At 40.4% G+C, this 23,685-nt stretch overlaps 1 protein-coding gene across 1 annotated transcript in view; it reads right to left on the bottom strand.

Moving 5' to 3' along the window:
• Positions 1–23,685, bottom strand: part of LOC124717067 (E3 ubiquitin-protein ligase UHRF1-like) — a 68,025-nt gene that overhangs the window by 30,393 nt on the left and 13,947 nt on the right. The window contains exons 3-6 of the mRNA XM_047243750.1: positions 20,614–20,655; positions 18,471–19,009; positions 10,788–11,128; positions 571–757 (exon numbers count right to left, since the gene is read on the bottom strand). Coding sequence (XP_047099706.1) covers positions 571–757; positions 10,788–11,128; positions 18,471–19,009; positions 20,614–20,655 — 1,109 coding nt within the window. The remainder of the gene's footprint in view (positions 1–570; positions 758–10,787; positions 11,129–18,470; positions 19,010–20,613; positions 20,656–23,685) is intronic.

The raw sequence follows: 23,685 nt of genomic DNA, 5'->3' as shown, positions 1-23,685 counted from the left end.
TTTATTTATATATCTTTATTCATCTAGGATCATCTCTCAATGATATAGGAATTGTCACGGTTACACAATGCAAATCAACGAAATATACAACGGACAGAATACATAATATGCTTTATGAGGACAGGACTGGTGATCTATGAGGAAAGCACTTCCAGTGGTATAGGTGATAATATCAAGTATGCAATCTATGTGGGCTGCCTACTGCTCTTAACATAAGAGTTAAACACAAGATGGATTTTCTTCCATGAAAAATTTAAGCACAACACTCTTGTTTCCATTTGTATTGCGACGGGTCAGCTGATACAATCTACAGCAGAGAAGATGGAGAAAAGAATCTAGATTAGCCATGGGAACTGTCTGCCATTAGTGCTACAGCTGCCATCTCTTGGGCAGCTTTCAGTACCCAGAAAGACTATTATGAACATACTTTGGGAATGGGCAATTATGTAAAAGACCATAACAACTGTTACACATATTGAATATCTTCACTCTTAGTGGCAAGAATGGCTAAACTTACTGGATTTTTTTCCCCCAGTTGGATTACCAAAAAAGAAGAAAAATCTCTCTTACCATTCATCCACATCTGGGATTTCTTCCAGAGGAGGTGTAAGGCACCATATGTGATACGGTGAATCACATTCATCACACATGATTTGCTTGGACGGCTCATTTTTCTTGCCACATACTTGACAACTGCACGATTTACACCTCTTGAGAGGATTGTCATTGCACTCATCACAGAGTGCAGGAACAGGCCCTTGAAAGAAACCGTACTATTAACACCGAGTGGGTATAAATAAGAACAGCAGGGCAGAACTCCAGTCATATCTGAAAATAACTACAGCAAAATATATTGAAGTTAAGCATGTTACTGCACTCTAGTAACACAAAGCTACCACATGCAACTCATTAGTGCTGTAATGGACTAACACCATTCACATGGGGGGGACAAATTAACTTTTGACACTGACCAGCCAAATTGCAGGAAGGCTATTAGCTATTCACAGATGAGAGAGCACATGATAAATGTTTCCCTCTGTTGTTCACAAGCTGTGGCAACAATTTCTAATGAAAGTTTTCACATCCAGATGATTCATCCATACATGCAAGAGTTTGAAAAGCCAATATTAAAGGTTGGATTTTCCCAATTATGCTTCATGTATTAGACTACTTCATTATACAACTAGTTCCTGTTTCTTAAGCCATTGCTGAGTGTTTCACAGTATAAAAAAGCGTACTATATTACTGCCATGAAATAGAAACAATGGTGTGAATGCACATTAACAGAAAAAGATGCCATAAGAATGAAAATGACAGCATATTCACACATTCATTTTGCTTTACAAATTTTACTGTTCTTCAATTGAAAAGTAAAGAATGAAAGTGAGAAATAACTAACAATTTCAGAGATCTACGAAGGTATATATGCGGGTGTATACAAAGAAAAAAGCTAATAAAATTAATAAAAAATGAAATTACCAGAAGATAAGGTGTAAGAAAACAACAAAACTGAAAAAAAAATTAATAATTTTCACTCACATTATACACAATATAAATAACCTTAATCATCAAAATGGAATTGCTACTTTGGTACATAGCCTCTAAAACTTTTAGTCCATCCTTAGTTTTATTCATTGGTCAGTGATTTTCTGTTACGTCACATTCATACCACTGTGTTTGCATTTTATGGTGGTGACATCGTGTGCTTCTTTTTATACAGCTTAATAATGACTTAAAATGCTTTGTCTAGTTGTTGAAGTAAGAACATTTCTAAAGAAATACTTCCTTAGTAGAAAAATACCACATTGATTCAATACATTTAGGGCTGTAGTGCCTGCTATGTAAAAGATACATGCTGCACGAAGTGTATCTCCTAAGAGGTCTGGTGCACTTTCTATTGTGTTTCAAGGAACATCAATGTAAACAAATGTTTTTGTGTGTGCAGCTGATAAAATGGTTCTAAATTATTCTTGCGTGGTATTTGGTTTAATGATATATTATGTCAAGAATGAAGGAAAAAGCACGAAAAAATGCCACCAGCAATTGCACAGCGTAACAGGTAAGACAGCACAGCTTGGGCTGGTCCACTAGAAAGGGAAGGAAAGGCAGATGGAAGCTGAAACACCAGGCTGTCCATGAAATGATACAGAAAGTGATAGTGTACTGGGCTGTATTAGTGCTTTGAAAAACAGACAGCAAAGGGCATCACGGAGATGTTAAATGTCAGAGGCTTTGTGTATCACAGAGAGATTTACTGTATAAACTCTCAGAGAATCTGCCCCATGACGTTTGGCAACACATTATTTCATCCGACACCGACACACATTTTGTTAAATGACCATATGGTAGACTTTGCACCAGACATCCTTCTTGTGTACAATTTGCAACAGGAAAGGTAATGGGCAGCAACTGCAGTTGCCCACAGTTGCCGCCGAAATGATGAGTAAAGACACGAGCCTAGGCAGATGGACTCTGTACAGTGAAGCAGGTTACTTGTGGCAATATGGGTTCATCGCGCATTGCCGCCTGCCTGTCAAGGCAATTACCTAAACCGTGAGGCATTAAGACATGTAGCATAGATGACTTTCACAGCTGCAACACTGTAACAGGTGCATACAAATACTGGCTGCCTGGCTAGGCTGGAGATCGATTGCATTGGCGAGTCACCGAGTTGTCAACTGTCATCGAGTTGTCGACAGTCGTCGTGCCAGCCTCCGCCACGAGGTCCGTGTCGTCTGCCATTAATTTGACCGAACTGCCTGGGAATGGGGTCCGGCCACTGCCCGACGGACCAGTCTATGAGGCGACTGGTGCTTGCCAGCACTAGCCAGATGCAGGTCCAGGTTTTGTATCGGGTGCATCGTGTCATCTCAGAACAGGTCGACGGCCAGCAAGCGCCACCTGCTGTCCAGCTTTGCTTAGCCTGCAGCCGAGCCAGCATCACTGGCTGCCTTGCTGGCACCGTAACACCACAAGTAGGCTGCAGAAACCCCTCCGTGCAACACACCGCCGTCAAGAATGCCTTGGGATGTGAGGTCACTCTGCGACTGGGATGTGCTGAGCATAACAGCTACTGACAACACTCATCACCGAGGGCAGAGAGATCGACACTTGACCACGCAGCACAACCCGGATGCTGTGGATCGAGACCAGGCTGCGCCCTGCGGCAAGAGCATGCACCTGCAGCTCGTTTGAACAGTAAGAGTTTTCACGTGCATCTTGCTGCAGTCACCTAACTTCCCTAACTGCCTCCTGTTGTCCTCGCCAATCTGCCAAACTCAAAATGCCCAGATGGGCTACCCAAACACCATCATGACAACTACAAGAATGGCTCTTCCACCTATCCACAGTGGTCACTGCACACCATGCCATTAAAATTACTTGTACCCTAATAATGTGTATTAATATTTTATGTAAGTGCAGTACTACTTCACAGATTTATCATGCTCCAAATAAATATTATTGTGTAGCAATAAACTATTATTCTTTGTTCTGAACCTCAAATGTTATCTATGTTTGGGTGTTTTCTTTGTTTAGAACCGTAGTTTCGTGTTTCATTTACACCTTGTAATATATTCTACACTATTAACTTTCACCATATTTCATAACATTATAGATTTGATATTTCTGATTTTATCTTTTTCCTCCCAGATTTATGAAATATATTTTTCTCTTATCTAGTTGAAGAGTTGCTTACACTGTAAATGGCAAAGGAAACACAAATCAAGGACTGTAAACACTAACACAACAAGCTGCGAAAAGCATTTACATTTGGTAATCTGTAGCAAAGCAAATAAAATAAAAAAAGATAGGAAAAACAGCATCAAAGATGGAAATACCTCAGACACGAGGATCCAGGTAGCACATCCTGATACAAGCGAGAAAGAAAGAAATTCAGTATGTAAATGAACTTCACTTTAGCAGATCGATATATGGTTTGTTTTTGACTCACCAACAAAACGTAACTGTTAAGTGCATATTATTTTTATATTACATGCAATGTATTTGTAATAAAGTACACACAGTGCAAGTAAGAAGTTAGTTTTAGTTGCGCAGACAGTACAGGAATTGAAAAACTAGTCACCCAGTAACGAGGATTGCAATGGTTGTGCTTATGAATAACTATGTCGTTAGATTAAAATATTACGAAAAGGACATATTACTACTCACCGTATAGCAGGGGTGCTGAGTCGCAGATAGGCAAAATCTAGTCACATCTGCTGTGCCTATGTGCAACTCAGCATCTCTGCAATATGGGGAATATTATACTGTTGTTGTTGTGGTCTTCAGTCCAGAGACTGGTTTGATGCAGCTCTCCATGCTACTCTATCCTGTGCAAGCTTCTTCATCTCCCAGTACCTACTGCAACCTACATCCTTCTGAATCTGCTTAGTGTATTCATATCTTGATCTCCCTCTACAATTTTTAGCCTCCACACTGCCCTCCACTACTAAATTGGTGATCCCTTGATGCCTCAGAACATGTCCTACCAACCGATCCCTTCTTCTAGTCAAATTGTGACACAAACTCTTCTCCCCAATTCTATTCAATACTTCCTCATTAGTTGTGTGATCTATCCATCAAATCTTCAGCATTCCTCTGTAGAACCACATTTTGAAAGCTTCTATTCTCTTCTTGTCTAAACTAGTTATCGCCCACGTTTCACTTCCATACATGGCTACACTCCACACAAATACTTTCAGAAAAGACTTCCTGACATTTAAATCTATACTCGATGTTAACAAATTTCTCTTCTTCCGAAACGCTTTCCTCGCCATTGCCAGTCTACATTTTATATCCTCTCTACTTCGACCATCATCAGTCATTTTGCTCCCCAAATAGCAAAACTCCTTTACTACTTTAAGTGTCTCATTTCCTAATCTAATTCCCTCAGCATCACCCGATTTAATTCGACTACATTCCATTAGCCTCGTTTTGCTTTTGTTGATGTTCATGTTATATCCTCCTTTCAAGACACTGTCCATTCAGTTCAGCTGCTCTTCCAGGTCCTTTGCTGTCTCTGACAGAATTACAATGTCATCGGAGAACCTCAAAGTTTCTATTTCTTCTCCATAGATTTTAATTCCTACTCTGAATTTTTCTTTTGTTTCCTTTACTGCTTGCTCAATATACAGATTGAATAACATTGGGGATAGGCTACAACCCTGTCTCACTCCCTTTCCAACCACTGCTTCCTTTCATGCCCGTCGACTCTTATAACATAACTGCCATCTGGTTTCTGTGCAAATTGTAAATAGCCTTTCCCTCCCTATATTTCACCCCTGCCACCTTCAGAATTTGAAAGTGAGTATTCCAGTCAACATTGTCAAAAGGTTTCTCTAAGTCTACAAATGCTAGAAACATAGGTTTGCCATTCCTTAATCCGTCTTCTAAGATAAGTTGCAGGGTCAGTAATAGTAAACTATACTTTTCATAATAAACTATACTTTTCATAATATTATTCCATCCTGGGTCATGGTCATTAGACTGGTGCATTAAGTACGTAGCAACCTTGTTTTGCATATTACAAACCAGCTGCTGCAAGTGTATGTGTTAAATGGAATTTTTTATTTATATTGCTATCATTCAGTTGGAGCTTCTGTAATGAATTTTACATGTTTGGGAATAGGGAGTGGTGCTATAGGTGATAAAAAAATGGTGTATCAATTTGAGATGTTTATCATTTCCAACATATGAGGATGTTACCAACAAGATGTAGGGTGAAACTACAACGATAATTATGAGGGGGATAGATTTTCTACTTACCATATAGATGAGATGTTGAATCACAGATAGGAACAATGGAAAGACTGGTATACATTTAATCTTTCAGACAAAAGGCCTTCTTCCGAAGCAGAAAAAACACACATGACCACTACCTCCAGCTTCTGTCACTGGATTGCAACTGCAGATGGTGGAGCAGCAACCTGGTGTGGGTTATGGGGGTAAGGAGGCAGCATGGGGTGAGGAATAGCGGGTTAGGGGTGGGGGAAGGTGACGCAATGCTTGTGGGAGTGTGTGGGGCATTGTGGACCTCGGGTAGGGTTTGGGGGAAGGGGGGGGGGAGGAGATAAGTAACCAAAGGGAATAAGACGAGTAGTGGGCGTATTAGCAGCAGGGATGGGGATAGGTAGGTGGGAAACAGACTATTAAACACTGAGATCAGGGGCTGGTTATGAAACATGGGACATACCGCAGAAAGTTCCCATCTGCACAATTCACGGAAGCTGGTGGGGGCAAAATAGTCACTGATGTAATACACGTTGTTGGGCAGCATGTGTAATTGGTCCAGCTCTCTCTTGGCCACAGTTTGCCCACTGCCATTCATGCCGACAAACCGCTTGTTAGTTGTCATGTCCATGTAGAAAGCAGCACAGTGGTTGCCGCATTGTTTGTAGATCACGAGACTGCTTTCACAGGTAGCCCTGCCTTTGATGGGATAGGAGACAATCATGAACCTTTTCTCCAAAAGCCTAAGTCTCACAGACGTTATCAATCATTTCCAAAGACCTTACATTTTGTCCCTCACCCAAATTCAGTCATGCTGTACTTGTTGAAGACCTCTTCTTCCCCCAGCCCCTACCAATCAGACTCAACCAAAAGCTAATGTTGAACACTGCCCAACTAAGCTCACTCCCCATACAACTGTGATCCACTACCAATGCCCCAAGATCATCTCATCCCATTAGTATTCCAAAATTTCTTAGGCTCTAAACTTGCCTCACCATAATTCCAAAATCCCCCAAACAATTTTACATCCGTAGAAAGAACCATAATCCATCACCTACAAGCTGATCCCAAACTTATAATCCAACCTATCAACAGAGGCTCCACCACTCTGATTTTGAACTGTCCGAGGGATTATATGGCACAGACTCCTCCCACAGTGACTCCAACCCACATATCCAACAGTACCTCCAGTCCATCCTCAAATCCTCAGATCCATCCCAGAACCTCTCCCCTGAGTATATTTCTCTCCTCACCCCTACCATTCTCCACACTCCTCCCTCCTACATGCTTCTAAAATCCCACTGTGGGCAGTTAATGTGCCTTTACTGAGAGAATCTCTGCTCTCATGGACCAATACCTTCAGCTTATTACCCATAACCTACCATTCTGTACAAACGATATCAACCATTTCCTCCTCTGACTCTCCACAGTTTCTGTTCTTCTACCACTTGGTACCCTGCTCATCACTTTTGATACCACCTCCCTCTACACTAACAACATCAATGCCCATGTCCTTGCCACTAATGAACACTACCTTTACCAACAGCCAACTGACTCCAAACCTACAACCTCCTTCCTGGTCACCCTAACTATATCCTCACCCACAATCACTTCTCCTTCCAAGGCATTACCTACAAACAAATCTGCAGTACAGCAATGGGCACCAACATGGTACTATCTTATATCAACCTATTCACGAGCCACTTAGAGGAATCCTTTCTAACCACCCAGAATCACAAACCCCACATCTGATTCAGATTCACTGACAACATCTTTGTGATATGGACCAAGGGTGAGGATATCCCATCCCATTCCTCCAGAACCTCAATGACAACTCCCCCATATTCACTTCATCTGGTCCTCCTCAACCCAACAAGCCACCTTCCTTCATGCTGAACTCTTCCTCAACAATGGCTACATCAGTATCTAGATTCATATCAAACCAACTAAGCACCAGTAATTCCTCCACTTCAACAGCTGCCACTCACTCAATTCCAAGAAGTGTCTTCCATACAGCCTACCACCCGCGTCTGTAGTGACGAGCAGATATATGAGAGGCAGTCAAATGAAAACCAAACACCCACCACAATGAGACCATGGAATGGTTCCAATGAAAAGTAATCATCACACATGTTAAGATATTCATGTCACTGGGAGACAAGACAATCAATTCCTGTTTTGTAGGATGCGGTTGACCATTAACAGATTTACAATCGCATCCAATCTTGCACTTCTTTGTCCAACAAACTGGCGTCCACACGTCTTCCTTCAGGTCACCAAAGATGTGAAAATCACATGGTGAAAGATCCAGGCTCTAAGAAGGATGCTGTAATATCTGCCAACCAAATCGCTGAAGCACAGCCTTTATCCAATTGGCAGTGTGGAGGCAGACTTATTGTGCAACACGATGATTCCTCAAACGGTATTCTGAAAGCCCGAGGGCAAACAGCAAAGCCAACAGTGAAAACACCCCACATCTCCCCCACCAAAGAAATACAAGGCTGTTCACACCAAGTTCCAGAAACATCATTATGACGACCTTATACTGCAGGGGCTCTCTGCTTGTTGAGTTCCTCGAGCATGGAACCACAATCAACATGCTGCATTATGAAGACACTTTGCAGAAACAGCAACATGCCATAAATTCAACATCCCCAAGAATGCTGCCTGACGGAATCATTCAGTTACATGACAACACCCGCACCCACACTACCAATCAGATGAAGGCTATAAGTTCTACAATTTGGTTGGGAAACACTGCAACATCCTCCGTGCAACCCAGATCTTTCAGTGTGCGATTTTCACAACTTTGGTGACCTGAAGCAAGACTTGTGGACGTAAGTTTCAATCGGATAAGGACATGCACGAGTGGGTGCAATTGTGGATCCGTCAAGTGTCCAACCATGTTCTACGAAACAGGAATTGATTGTCACATCTTCAAGTGGGAAATGTGTCTTAATGCGTGTAATGATTACTTTTTAATGGAACAATTCCCTGATCCCATTGTCGCATGTGTTTGATTTTCATTTGACAGCCCCTTATACCAAGGGTCCCACTGAGCCCTTCACAGACCAAAATTACCTTCCCAACCTTGTCCTTCACCACCGCCACTACTGCCTCCACCACCTACTCCAGTTCGGTCATAGGCATCTCCTATCTCATCAGAGGCAGGGCTACCTTTGACAGCAGATATGTGACCTGAAACTAAACTGCAATCACTGTGCTGCTTTCTACATGAGCATGACAACTGAAAAGCTGTCTGCAGCATGAATGGCCACTGGCCAATAAACCGTTAGACCACCCAGATGCCGAACATGTGTTTCACTTCAATGACTGCTTCGAAGCCTGAACCATCTGGATCCTTCCTACCAACACCAGCTTTTCTGTATGTTGCAGGTGGGCACCCTCCTTGCAGAATATCCTATGTTCCCTCAGCCCCCTGGCCTCAGCCTTGGCTAATCCCTGTCCACTACCTATTATCCCCTATCACGCTTCCACCCCATCACTACACAGACTCCTATTGGAATAGGACAGCAACACTACATGTTCCCCCACCCCAACCTACTATCACTTACCCTCCCACCCTGCCTCTTTACCCCTACTGCCCATCAGGAAAAGTAGCAGTCAACAGTGGTCTCGTGTGTGTGTGTGTGTGTGTGTGTGTGTGTGTGTGTGTGTCTTCTACTTTTGTCTGAAAGCTTAAATGTATAGCAGTCTTTTTGTCATGCCTGTCTGGGACTCAATGTTTCCTCTGTATGGCTAGTAGTCTTATCTTTTTCATAATATGAGGCTGTAACATCTTCACACATATTCTTTAGAATAAACATCACCCTGCAAAACTAGATCTGAAGATGATCAGTCCAACAAATCAAAACTGGCTAGCAAAAAAATAGTGATACAGATGGGATTTTCAGGCTGACGTAACTGATGGATCTCTAGCCTAGCCACAGCTTTACGTACATGCCAAAATAACCCTTTCACTGCTACAGGCGAGCTCTTCGCATTCCGAACTGAGGCAGCTTTTGTTATGGCTGTACTGCTTGCCAGATGCTGGCACTTGCGCTGAGATAACTCACTAAAGAACTGAATTTCTTTCCATTATTTATCATACTTACTGCGGTATAGCAAATTAAGTTAAATGTCGCACATTTTTAGAGGGTAAAAACCCATTGCATAAGCTTTCCATACTGTTAATTTTAGCTCAAACACTACAGTGAATGAAATCTTGACAAGATACCAAAATTTTAAATATATTGAGAACAGGAGACTACTTCATTTAGTTCCCAAATTATTGAGTTTTACTACTGAAGGATGGTCGTGCAAAACAAGCCCATTCACATCCTTACATAATCGTCATAGCTCAAATGAGTCAAGGTATCAAAACAAGGTTTTCTGCAAATGACAGCATGCAATGAGGCACACATGTTGCACGATAAATACTCAAAACTTTTTTATTCACCAAGATATGAAAGCAACTCGTTCACAGGAGTGAGAGGTCGGTGGTTCACGGCGCATTCAGATGTCTGTAGCACTGTAGGAAAATCCAACTGCCACACGTATACACATCCACAACACCTGCAGAATGGTGTAGCAGGACATATATACACGCACACAGTAGCAAATCGGTTAATGCACTTTGCCATATACAACACACTTTTTGTTACAAATCTAAAACAACAAGGTAAATCCAGAATGCCTACATTATGTAGCAGACAAGCCTCCTGCAAGTTTTCTGATGCATATATTGTACATAGCGTACGAAAAATGATTGAAATGATTGGGGGTAGGTCCACTATGCACTATGTCACTTTTACCAACGTTCTTTTATTATGCCAACAGTGGTCAGTACTTTTAAAGACACTGAAACTTCAGTTTGAAGTTACAGCAAAATTTTGAGCAAACCATAAAATACGACAGCAGACAATTTGACACTGTTGTGATGAGATGAAGTGATGGATCTTTATTGACAAAAAGCTATACATACGGGATTGTGGTGACTTAACTGAGCATGTAATGAGTGAAGGAACATCGAATACCTAACAGCTGCAGGTACTTACGTTTCTGTATAGACTCCAGATCAGAAAAATCTTTTCTGTCTTTCAGCAGTTCCAGTTTTTCAATAACCCATATTTTTTCGACATTACTAATCTTCACATTATTCAGCTGACATCCACTCCGACTATGTATGCGAAGTTCACCTTCAAGCCACTTCTTCATTCTGCCATTTGTAACCTTTGAGACTTTGAGGTCAAACCAGTGACCTAGTTTATCTGGCTCACTATCATTGTAGTTAACCAGAACTGTCTGTCCCACTTTAACATCTGCAAATTTCAAAAGTTTTTGCGACATCGGGCGAATTTCTGAGAGCTTGCTCAACATTTCTGCTTCATCGACGTGACTGTAAATGGAATAGTGAGTAGTTTAATAATGTATAATCTTTTACAAATTTATTCAAATACTAAGTCTTACTGTGATGTGAGGTACTTTACAAAACAAAATAAATAATACATGAGGCTAGTGTACTGAAGAGGTATTACAGAAAGTGAAAAAACAAAGTGGGAACATAGATGAAATTATTTCACAGCTCGAACACCTGCTTCTCCCAAGTGAGTGTACAGATACTTATTGTCACATTAAAATAGGGGGTAGAAAGTATGTTCCTCATTCTATTTATGCCCTTATACGTGCAAACACGGTTTTCAGAGCTGATGCTAAAAATGAAGTTGACACCCATATAAGAGTGTAAATAATATAAAGAATATACTTTATTTTACATGGAACAAAAACCAGCAAAAACTTCAGATGTACACATTTACAAAAATCAGCAAGTGCATTCTATTGTAATTTTGTGCGTAAAGTAAGGGAGAAGCAATCCTTCACCTGCAGCAGCCAATGTGTGACACACAGAAACACACAACAGAAAACAGTGCTCACACTATCTTTCAGGCTTTTGCTCTTTCTCTAGTAAAAGTACACACAACTACACAGACACCCAAATGTACACTCAAATGATACATCCAAACGTACACTCAAATGCTTGCAGTGAGACTAGTTAGTGGAGGTTTGGGACGGGGGGATTGCGAGAGCACAGGATATGCTGGAGAGCAAAATCCCACCAGCAAAGGTCAGAGAAACTGATGCTGGAAGTGAGTATCCAAGTTGATCAACTGGTGAAGCAGCTGTTTAAGTAATTTGTGTTGCAGTGCACAGTGTGTTCACCAACTGGCTGGTCGAGTTTGCAGTTTGTTACAGTTTGGCAAAGGCCAGTCATGTGAATAGAGTTGGTTACCTGTTGTGCCCACACAGAACGCTGTACAGTAATTGCAGCATACACAACGCAGAACGTGGATATTTTCATGAGTGGCCCTGCGTCATTTTGGGTAGAAGATTCCTGTGACTGAATTGCAGTAGGAGATGAGTGGGTGCTTACACCTGGGCCAATCACAAGGGAGTGCAGGTTGGGGAGAAAGACTGCAATAGTGATGGACAAGAATATTCTGTAGGTTGGGTGGATGGTGGAACAGTAATTTGGGCGACGTGGGTAGAATATCCCCCCACCCATCCCGGGGACCGACGGCAGGTATTCCAGGCCCTGGTGAAGGATGTTGTTGAGCTCCTTGAGACCAAGGTGACACTAGGTGATCAGAAGAGTGCTGCTCCATGCTGGCTGAAAGGTTTACTGGCTTCAGGGTAGAAAACAGCACAGGAGATCTTTTATGAGTAAGTTGGCTAGGGTAATGTCTATCAATAAAGGCTCTGGTGACATCAGTATGTTTTGGCAAGTCGTCCTCTCCACTGCATGTGTGGCATGCCACGGTGGCAAAGCTGTAAGGAAGAGAATTTTTGACAGGTGTCAAAATGGAGGTAGGGTGAAGTGGGCTAAGTGTAACCACATTTTGGCATAGTTCAACTTTGACACCAAATTGCTAACTTGTTATTGAAGATATGATTTTGAAATTTCTCATGCTTAAAGTCTGACTTATTGACTTTTAAACAATATACATTTTGTTTTTGAAAGAAAAAATTATATGGTCAAATAATTGTTTTCAAAATTTTGTGTTGTGAGGTTACACTTGCCCCATGGTTCGGGGCAAGTGTAACCCCGCATTGTTGTACCCATAAAGAGCATTGTAAAAGAGACTTGGGGTAAGTGACCTGATTACCCAATTTTTACTGAATTTGAGGATTTTTAAATCATTAAAATATCTTAAATTTTACTCAAGGTATGAATGTTTTTGCGCACGCCTCTTTGTATATTATGAAATACACAGAAAATGTTAGCTAAACTAAAAAATAAGTGTTAGCCTAAACCCTAAAGCACTGAAACAGAACACATCATAGACGATTTATTATTGTTTTAGACCATTAATTTATTAGTTTAAATTCTACAAAAGTAATATGTTTTTCTTTAGTGGGCAATTTAACAAAAATAATAAAATATCTAGTCTCAAGAGAAAAGAAAAGATCACTTTATAAGTCACTTTCTATTATTTTTCACGGTAATTGAACTAAAGTTGATGGCAATTTGTGTTTAATGCTAAACTGCCCTAATTCAACTTATTATATTCACACTTAGGCCCTAACTATTATTTAGTCACTGAATGTTGTATGAATCAAATGTAACACCAAATGTCAGGTCTCCCTTGTGACCCAAATTAGGCTCAGGCAGCACTGAAATGACATCAGAGGAGGGAACTTACATCTCATCTCTTCTATCAGGCCAATAGAATGTGGTGCCATGCTTTGTCTTATTTTTGCATCTGAGGAAAATCACTTCTGGATCTCCCAAGTCAATAATTTTGGTAACTTGGCCAATAAAATGAACTTTCTTACATTTTGTTGCAAAAGCTACCAGAACATACTTTCCAACTGTAATTTTATCTTTGGCTTCAAAAAAGTTTGCCTCTTTCTTCTTCTTCTTCTTCACAGCTTATCATTTCTTTCCTGAGATCATCCATTGTTATCATCTTCATCACTACATATTAAAGATAGGCCTCCTTCAGTTTCACTTTCTTCACTTGTTGATTGAACTTCCAGTCTTTTTTTCTTGTTACCCACATGAGCAATCAGGGATTTTTTTTCCACAACATTCTGAGATGCCATTTCAGATAAAGTAACAGCACTTTGTTTGGAAGATTTACTTTTCATTACCAAACCCTTTTCATGCAGATAATGCTTTGTTGTTTTGCTTTCTCCTTATTATTCTTGTTTCCTTTAAAATCTTTTTCTTTATAGGTGGCATCTTGAAAAGTGATAACTTCAGCTCCTGGTGCACTCCTTTTCTCCTTTGTTTTACCTGTGGGACTACACTGTTGGACTGTTTCCAATAATAACCTTTCAAATGACAAATCAGAAGTTCCAGAACATAATGAAACATTGGTTAGCTTGGGAGTGGTTGAGAAAGAACTCTGGTACTGGGAGAACTACAGGGCTCAGAGATGTAGGCCTATAAAATTCTGGAGGTTGTTCAGCAAAATCTGAGTACTTTCTGTTAGAGACGTAGCTTCCACACAGTCTATGGCTGCATTATCGTGAGCTGGCAATGGATTTGTTTCTGCCAAAGATTTGGTATGAGCTACATATCTTTTATATGCCTCCGGATCATATTTAGTTTTATCAATTACTTCTCTACTGTAAGGGAATATTCCTGCTTTTTGAAAACCACTTTTCAACAATTCAGGTGGTGTTTCATTCCATACAGCAGTGAGGAGATTGGAAAAGTCACGTTTGCTAATTTTTAGCCCTTGATGATGTCTCTGGTGATGAGTTAACTTTTGGTCCCAAGTAGATTTCACACACAGGAAGGCCAGTTTAGTTGATCTAGTGTGATGGCAAAAACAGGGTTACGGCTTAAATAAATAAATATGTTCCGGTAAGTTCCTGGTTACACTTGCCCCAGCCGATTGGTTACACTTGCCCCACATGGGAAAAAGTTGGGGTAAGTGTAACCATGCCTGGCATATCAAAAGCTTTATCAGTAGAGTAAAATGAATCTCATATTTGAAATTATAATGCAAAAGTTAGTTTGCAACCAAAAAATTGTGCAGTATCTTTAAAACTGCAAAAATGACAGACCACCAAATTCTTAGCATGTCACTCTCTCGCAGAGTGAAAATGTAGACGTCAATTCAAGTCCAAAAATTAATTTCCAATTTATGCCAGATTTGACAACTTATAGTTAAATATAACAAGGAAAGGAGTAAATTAACATGTGTGATAGGTCAGAGGTAAAAATACAGATTCTTCAAGGCACTATAAGCCGTGGTTACACTAACCCCGTGGTTACACTAACCCCATGGTTACACTAACCCCACTTCACCCTACTGTTGCTGGCTGGTGTACTTGAGATGAACACACACATTTATGAGACCACATTTGGTGGAGACTGACATCTAGGAAGGTGACAAAATGAGTTGAGGAGGACTAGGTGAAGCAGAATTGGGAGTACATGTCAAGGTTATGGAGAAAACATCAAAGATCATCCCTGATATAAGTCCAAGTCATGAAAATGGTTCGAATGGCTCTGAGTACTATGGGACTTAACATCTGTGGTCATCAGTCCCCTAGAACTTAGAACTACTTAAACCTAACTAACCTAAGGACATCACACACATCCATGCCCGAGGCAGGATTCGAACCTGCGACCGTAGCAGTCGCGCGGTTCCGGACTGAGCGCATAGAACCGCTAGACCACCGCGGTCGGTGTCATGAAAATGTCATCAATGAATCTGAACCAGACAAGGGGTTTTAGGTGTTAACGTGATAAGAAACAATGGTTCAAATGGCTCTAAGCACTGTGGGACTTAACATCTGGGTCATCAGTCCCCTAGAACTTAGAACTACTTAAACATAACTAACCTACGGATAACACACGCATCCATGTCCGAGGCAGGATTCGAACCTGTGACCATAGCGGCCGCGCAGTTCCAGACTGAAGCGCCTAGACCCGCTTGGCCACACCAGTCGGCACAGGATAAGAAGAGTTCCTATACATGACCCCTAATTAAGTTGCCGCAGATGGTCCATGTGAGTACCTGTGTCAGTACCACAGATTTGTTTATGGATTTTCCCTTCACAAGTGGAATAATTGAGGGTCAGGATGCAATTGGATAGGAGAGTTAGGAAAGAAAGGGTGGGTTTGGTATCAAGAGGATGTTGGGATAGGTTGGTGGTGACGGTTAACCGGACAGGAAGACTGGAGAGGCAGGGAAGAAAGTGAGCAATGTCTTGAATGTAGGATGGGAGGTTATGGACAATAGTTTGGAGGTGTTGGTCAATTAAGGCAGAGGTTCGTTCTGTGAAAGCATTGTGCTCAGCCGCAATGGGATGACTGGTACGGAGACGTGGGGTTGAGATTGTAAAATTTGGGGAGTAAGTAAACAGTAGGCCGGTAAGGGAGATAGATTCAGGTGCCAGGCTTTGGGATGGAACTAAGGCCTTAAGGAGTTGCTGGACATCCTGTTGGACTTTTGGGATGGGATCACAGTGGTAAGACTAATGCAACGGTGTCAGAAAGATGGCAGAGACCCTCAGTGACATAGTGACTACAATCCGTAACCACTGTGGTGGCCCCTTTGTGTGCAGAAGGATAAGGTCTACACTGGTTTCCATGTTAAGGACAGCTGTGTCCCATAAGTGACATGTTGTACCACGTTATGGACAGCTGTGTATTCCATAAGAGTCATGTTGTAATCACTGGGGGAGGATTTAGGAAAGGAATGTGACATCAGGTCATAAGTGAGGAACTCTTGAAAGATAGATAGGGGAAGACTGGGTGGAAGGGCAGAGGATCACTGTTTGAAGGGATGCTGGAATTGTTGCAAGCAAAGTCCTATGTGGGGTTTTGGTAGGCGTTTGTCTGTGGTGTGTGTTGTGAAGAAATGCTTTTCACAACATCCTATTCAGCTCATCAATAAACCATCTCCCATGCCATTGTCTCCCCTGACACCAGTAAACATGTTGAACCAAACACTGAACAGCACTCCTCTGATCACCCAAGGCTTGAAAAGCTCAATCACAACCTCTCTTCATGCCCAGAGATGAGGGAGATCCTATCCAAAATCCTACCCACATCACCCAAAGAAGCATCCTGCCACCCACCTGTGGAATATTCTCATCCATCTTTGTTCCAATCTGGCACTCCACAGGTCAATCCCTTATAGTCTACACAGGTGCAAAACCTGTCCCACACACCCATCCAACATATCCAATCACAGTGCAATGACAAGTACCTGCTACCATATAAATGGCAGCACCACATGCTAAAACAGCCACGTTATACTGGGCGTTTCAAAATGAATATCAGGGTATTGAGGATTTTTAGTATTTATTACTTTCAACAGCTAAAACATCTTAAAACTCCAATCTTAATTTTGAAACATCCAGCGTATCTGTTATGCTGCAATTACTGTGTAAAGTTCTATGTGGGCACGACAAGTAACCAACTGTCTATTTGCATCAATGGCCATGGCTAAACTGCTGCAAACCACTACCTTGACCATCCAGTTGCCGAACATGCAGCACACCACAACCCAATGACTTCACCACTCAGGTCATTTGGATACTCCCAGCTCAAGTGTGTCTGATCTATACAGACGGGATTCTCCCTCCAGCATATTCCTGCACTTTCACAATCTGCCTGGCATTAACACCCGCCAAGCTATTTCCCAACTGCCTTGCCTTACATTTTTCATTCTGTCATTGTCCAAACTACTTCCTTGTCCACATCGCGCACTATCTTCTCCCACCACACTCCCCACCCCTACACAGGCATTCTCTTCCCGCCCCCATTTTCTACTCTTCTCCCTTTATCTCCTCTACATCTCTACCTTTCTGCCCCCCCCCTTTCTCTTTTATGCTCTACCCCCGAACTCCTTTTGTCTAGTTCTGCAGCCACTGAGTCATCTGTTGAAAGACTTGACTCTCTCACTATGTTTAAAAATATATTGGTATGATTCATTTTCAATGGGATCTGGACAGCAACAGGCAGAACTTTCATCCCCTTCCTTGATAATACATTACTCTGGATTTATAACATCTACACAATGACATTTTATGTCAACACTGAAAAAATTCTAGGTAAACCAATATTACAAATTATATTGATTTATACAAGCTAGTTTAATTATTACAAAAATTTGCCTACAAGATGGCTTTTGAATGCACATTGAGGTTTCAGTGCCAGTGTCTGGAGTATCATGGATGTAATACCACTCTCAAACTATGGCAGTATTCTCTCAATACCTGTAGAAATATGTTATGCCTCCCAACTTGTAATTTGGAGTATAAGTAGGGAAAAATTATTATTATCTCATTCATATCCAAACTAAAAGATGTAAGGCATAACATATTTCTATGGATGTTGGGAGAAGCTTGCCATAGTTTGAGTGATGTTATATGCATGATACCCCAGATGGCACCAAAAATTTAATGTACATTCAAAATTCATCTTGTGGTGAAGTCATAATAACTGAAGTAACACATATAAATAAATACGATTCTAAATACTGGTTGACCAGGTGTTATGGAATTTTAACATAAAACACCATCTTCCAGGTGTTATAAACAAGGTTAGTGTGTTCTCAAAATACATGGTGAAAATGCTATCTGTTCATGTATTAAAACTGCTTCAGTTATTTGCAATAACTCATTATGTTGCTAACTACCAGACTTCAAATGCATTAAAGTGAACCAAGCTACAACTAAGGCAATAAATCACCTCTGCAAGCATTCATACTAACTTGAGGTTGGTTATCTCGTATACACAGCCATCATCCAGCTTAGTTTCATCACTGGGAGCTCCCTTGGACATGGTGTCTCCATTCCTTTGTGATGGTTTCTTAACTGGCGTATGAGAGGAATGTCCACTGTCCCCACTTTCAGAATGTTCAGTGTCACTCGCCGCATTTGTTTTCTCAGGGGGGGCATCGGGAGCACTATCCTGCAACTCTCCTTGCACCGTTCCTTTCAACTCACATGTATTCCCTGCGGCTTCATTAGCTTTCGTTCCATTCTCTTCCATCCCAAGGCTACTACAACGACCACTATCTGTTTCGTATATCTCTTCATCCGACGTTTCCTCTTTAGAATCCTTCTTAAATGTATCTGAGCCTTTGTCGGCAGTACTTTTATCTTTGAAAATACCATTTTTGTGAGTGGGAGGGTCTATTTCATTCCTGAAAGCGTCAAAATGTGCCTGGTTCTCCACATAGATATTTTTAATCTTGCCTTGGAACCATGCTCCAATCAAAGTATCCACGAAGTCAACATATTCGCCAACCTGCAAATGATAAATTCACCATTCTCAAAATAAAAGATTACAATACAATAAGAGTATTTCACTTTTTTTAAAAAAAATTGGTGTGATTATCACCTTAACAATATAGTAGTAAAAAATGACAACTTGTTCTACCTGAAAAGATGAGCGCAGCTCATCAAATTTTGTTCAATGTGCCCATTTTGATGCAATATTGCCATCAGTTTTATCAATAGAATCATAAATTACAATTCAATATTGCGCATAAATTTGACTCAAGAACTTAAAATTAACACATCATGAATTTGTATACAATATGCTAACATATAACAATTATTGACTTTACAGAGCGGAGAAACAAACATGCTTTTCATTTAATATGCAAGGAAAGAACAACAGCTTTTACCTCTCATTTTGAACTGAATGTGCAAAACTGAAGTGTACACTATCATGAGTGAATACCAGACACACAACAGCTAATAGCAATGGGTATAATAGCAAATACCAAATTAAGCAACTGGGAACAGAAGCAACAATCCATGCAGACTATAACCCATACAATACCTAAAAAACTTAGGCCATTAGACATGCCTGCCCCAGATAAGTCTATAGGTAGACTAACCAAAGTGTCTGCTAGAAATAATAAAGCGTTTTCAAAGGACTTACTGTAAAAGGAGATCATCAAATGAGAGTATGTTCTTTAACACTTTTTTTCCAGAAGGAAGGGACAATCTTATTGATTTGATCAGTGTTAACATGATCCATTATAATAAACAATAATGGAACAAAGGAAAACATATTCTAGTCAAAATAATTGTCCACACAAATTCCTCTTGTTGCCTAATGGATCACTAATAATGCACATGCTACATAATGGTGTAGGGGCATGAAAGAAACAGAATGATATCAAACTGCATACGCCTACAGAAACAAGACTAAAAAACAACACATAGCGGATACTTGCATCATCAAAACATCTACATCTACATGGTTACTCTGCAATTCACACTTAAGTGCCTGGCAGATGGTTCATCGAACAATTTTCATACTACTTCTCTACCATTCCAATCTCGAATGGCACCTGGGAACAAGGAACATCTACATCTCTCTGTTCGAGTTCTGATTTCTCTTACTTTATTATGATGATCGTTTCCCCCTACGTAGGTGGTTGTCAACAAAATATTTTCGCATTCAGACGAGAAAGTTGGTGATTGAAATTTCGTAAACAGATCTCGCTGCAAAGAAAACCGCCTTTGTTTCAGTGACTGCTACCCCAACTCAGGTATTATATCAGTGACACTCTCACCCCTACTACACGATAACACGAAACGAGCTGCCCTTCTTTGCAATTTTTCGATGTCCTCCGTCAATCCTACCTGGTAAGGATCCCATACCGCACAGCAACATTCCAGCAGAGGATAGACAAGTGTAATGTAGGTTGTCTCTTTAGTGGGTCTGTCGCATCTTCTAAGTGTTGTTTCGCCTTCCCCACAATATTGTCATCATACTATCAACATACTGCACTTAAAACTAGCAACATTCACATAATACAATGGGTCAAAGAAACCTATCTAAACATACAAAGCGCAACTGAACTAAAAGTATTTTGAGACACGCATGTTACTCACCTTAAAATGCTTTGTCTCTGATACTTTGGGCAGATTCTTCAGCTGCAACAGAAGAAAAAGTCAAGGATTTATAATATGTAGCAATGTTCATAACTCACACAAAAACTTTTAACAATGGAGGGTCAAGAGTGTAATTTTAGTTTTACATTACAGGCACACTCATGCTAATGATGCCGTTGAAACTTTTCACTTGCCCTAACAGTGCACCGCACCAAGTGTTCATCATATCTGTTCATAACACGAGCAGGTGCATGGCGTGCTTTGTAAACGTGTAAAGAATAGCTGCCTATATGTTATGAAAGCAAAGATGTATGAGTAAAAACATAGTTTAATTTCACTTTAATTAAACAATGATAAAATAAACTTACATTATATGAGATAATGAAACTTTATTTTATTGTTGTTTAATTAAACAGTGAATTATCTCACCCTCTTGCCGCTTACAAGTGTTACTCCACAGCAATGCCCCCTAGAAACATTAAATAGTACAGTTATGTCAGATCTATGCCAACCACTTACTTCATTACTAATCATCTCATAGATAACTGCCTCATTGTGGGATTGTGCTGGGTCATTTTCTTGTGCAGACTGTACATTTTTTCTCACCTAGAATGCCGTCTTTTTTATATTACTGGTGCTCACTTGGATACATGAGAACACAACTTATCACTGTGTTCGCCGAAGCAATAGTGAAGGAACAGGTACCGACTCTTAATTGTAAAACAAGAATGGAATGTTATTCATGATTTGCGCACTTTATACACAGGCATGCTAGCCCGAGGATTAGAAGTAAGACAAATTTAACCAACGTGAGTGTGTACACATAGGCACATAATTTCACTGACATGCTGCATGAATTGGCATGTTTGACTTTGTTGGTGGTATTTTAAATCCATCTTTGCTAGTTTTGGCTTTGTCTTGCTCCAAAATACTCTGTGACTTGTCATATGTCTACTGTGTTGCTTCGATGTTACTATGTAACCATTCAATGTATATATGAAATAAAGTAGTAATGATGGAGTTGAAAATCAAGGGTCAACAGGTGGGGGAGCCAAAGATGGGTGAACAGCTGATGTAAAGAAGAGAAATGGGGAGTGATTTGGTAATGAGTCAGGGAAAAGGTGTGTGTGTGTGTGTGTGTGTGTGTGTGTGTGTGTGTGTGTGTGTGTGTGTGTGAGAGAGAGAGAGAGAGAGAGAGAGAGAGAGGAGGAAGGGGGGGGGGGGATTTTTCAGTGATTTTATATTGTCTTGTTTTAAATATTTTCTTGGTCATTAAGTAACTGTTTACAGTGTGTCAATGCTTTGTGTATGAGAAAGTTTTCTTGAAAAGTAACGAGAAACCTGTTTTCTTTCTGGTGTTTTTCTATTATGTATGGCTTATGATATTTCTGTTCAAGGTAGTCTGCAAATGTTGAGTGGTTTGCACTGTATTTCAATGCTCTGTTGTGCTCTTTGTATTTTGTTTCAAATGTTCTGTCAGTCTTCCCAATGTAGATTTTGTCAGAGTCCCTGCAACTGAGTTGGTATATACTAGATTGTTGGTATCTGTCTGGTTTGGTTTTCAACTTCGTCACTATTTCTTTGTTTCACTTACACACTGAATAAATACATAGTAGTGTAATTAAACAACATAACACACGTTTGACAATTCTCAGCAGAAGAGAACATTTTTAGAGCAGGGGAAAACCAAAACTCGCACTTAAGCTGGCAACACACCACGATCAAAACCTATATAGCATGTTTATCAAGAAGTACGCAAACAAAAACTATTGGTGATACGTAAGGTCATGTTTCACATTCAGAAATGTATAGCTCTGCAAAACAATGTGGGTTAGTTGGAAAAGAGCAGTGCCAAATGGGGGAATACCTTCAAAACATACAAGTGTATCGCTTTTCCTGATCTGAGAGAAAGTTAAACAAAAAATAGCATAGGCAAAATCAACATCTTTTGTATTGAACTGTTTTTAGATTTAGAAAGCAAGCCAAATCATAGACATTTTTCATTATAGAACAATGATGATGTTTTATGTCGATAGAACTAAATGTGTTTGATGGCAAAAACATGTATTTTTTCATGTAGTAGCAGACAGATTTAAAATACCTTCAACAATAATGATGCAACTACAAACAATATGGCGAAACAAATGAAGAATTTAAGACCTCACTATCCACATAAATAAGTGGAAAGACTCATGACTGTATGATTACACAATTGTTGAACAGTCACTGGAGTCAGTCACATCTACTTAAACATCTGGAAGCTCGCATACAGAGTGATTTAAAGTGGAAGGATCACATAACAACAACCATACAAAACGCGATGCTCAACAGATTCATTGGGAGAAACCTCAGGATGTATACTCCACATCGAAGGCAGTAGCTTACAAAACTTGCATTCAACAGATCCTTGAATACTGCTAATCAGTCTGGGATCCTTACCACATAGAACTGACAGAGAGAATAGAGAAGATCCAAAGAAGAGTTGGTGTTTTTCATCACAGGTTTGTTTGGTAGGCAGGAAAGCTTCATGGAGATATTCACCCAACTTCAGTGGCAGACTCTACCAGAAAGGAGACAATGTGACTTGGTGCTAAAATACTGAGAGCATCAACTAAAGTATGATCTTACAAAAAGATCATGTAGGAAAAATCAGAGACTCAAGCTCACACAGAGGTGTACCGAGAATCTATCTTCATGGGCACAAATTCGTGACTGGAACAGGAAACGGGGAACTGTAAATGGACAACTCTAAGTATGGGAACATCAAGAACACAAGACTATACCATGCCCAATAGAGTGTAAGAACATTATTAGCATTAAAAACAGCTTTCAGTCATCTCATGGTGGATAAATGCAGACACGTATAGTTTTCAAGGGAATCTTATACAGGTCTTCCCGCAAAATAGTGGCAAGTTAAGGTAACGATGATGGGTGGATGAGATCTGGCACACTTCTAAGTATATCACAAACACTCAATAATACTGAAATCTGGACACAGTGGTGACCAGGGGAAATGTGACAATTTGTCTTCATGCTCACAAAACCAGTCACAGATGATGTAAGCCATATGAA

This window comes from Schistocerca piceifrons, chromosome 9 (assembly GCF_021461385.2).
Source record: "Schistocerca piceifrons isolate TAMUIC-IGC-003096 chromosome 9, iqSchPice1.1, whole genome shotgun sequence".
NCBI classification, from domain to species: Eukaryota; Metazoa; Arthropoda; class Insecta; order Orthoptera; family Acrididae; genus Schistocerca; species Schistocerca piceifrons.
Note: the sequence above shows the minus strand (reverse complement) of the source record. Positions and strands in the feature narration are given on the sequence as shown.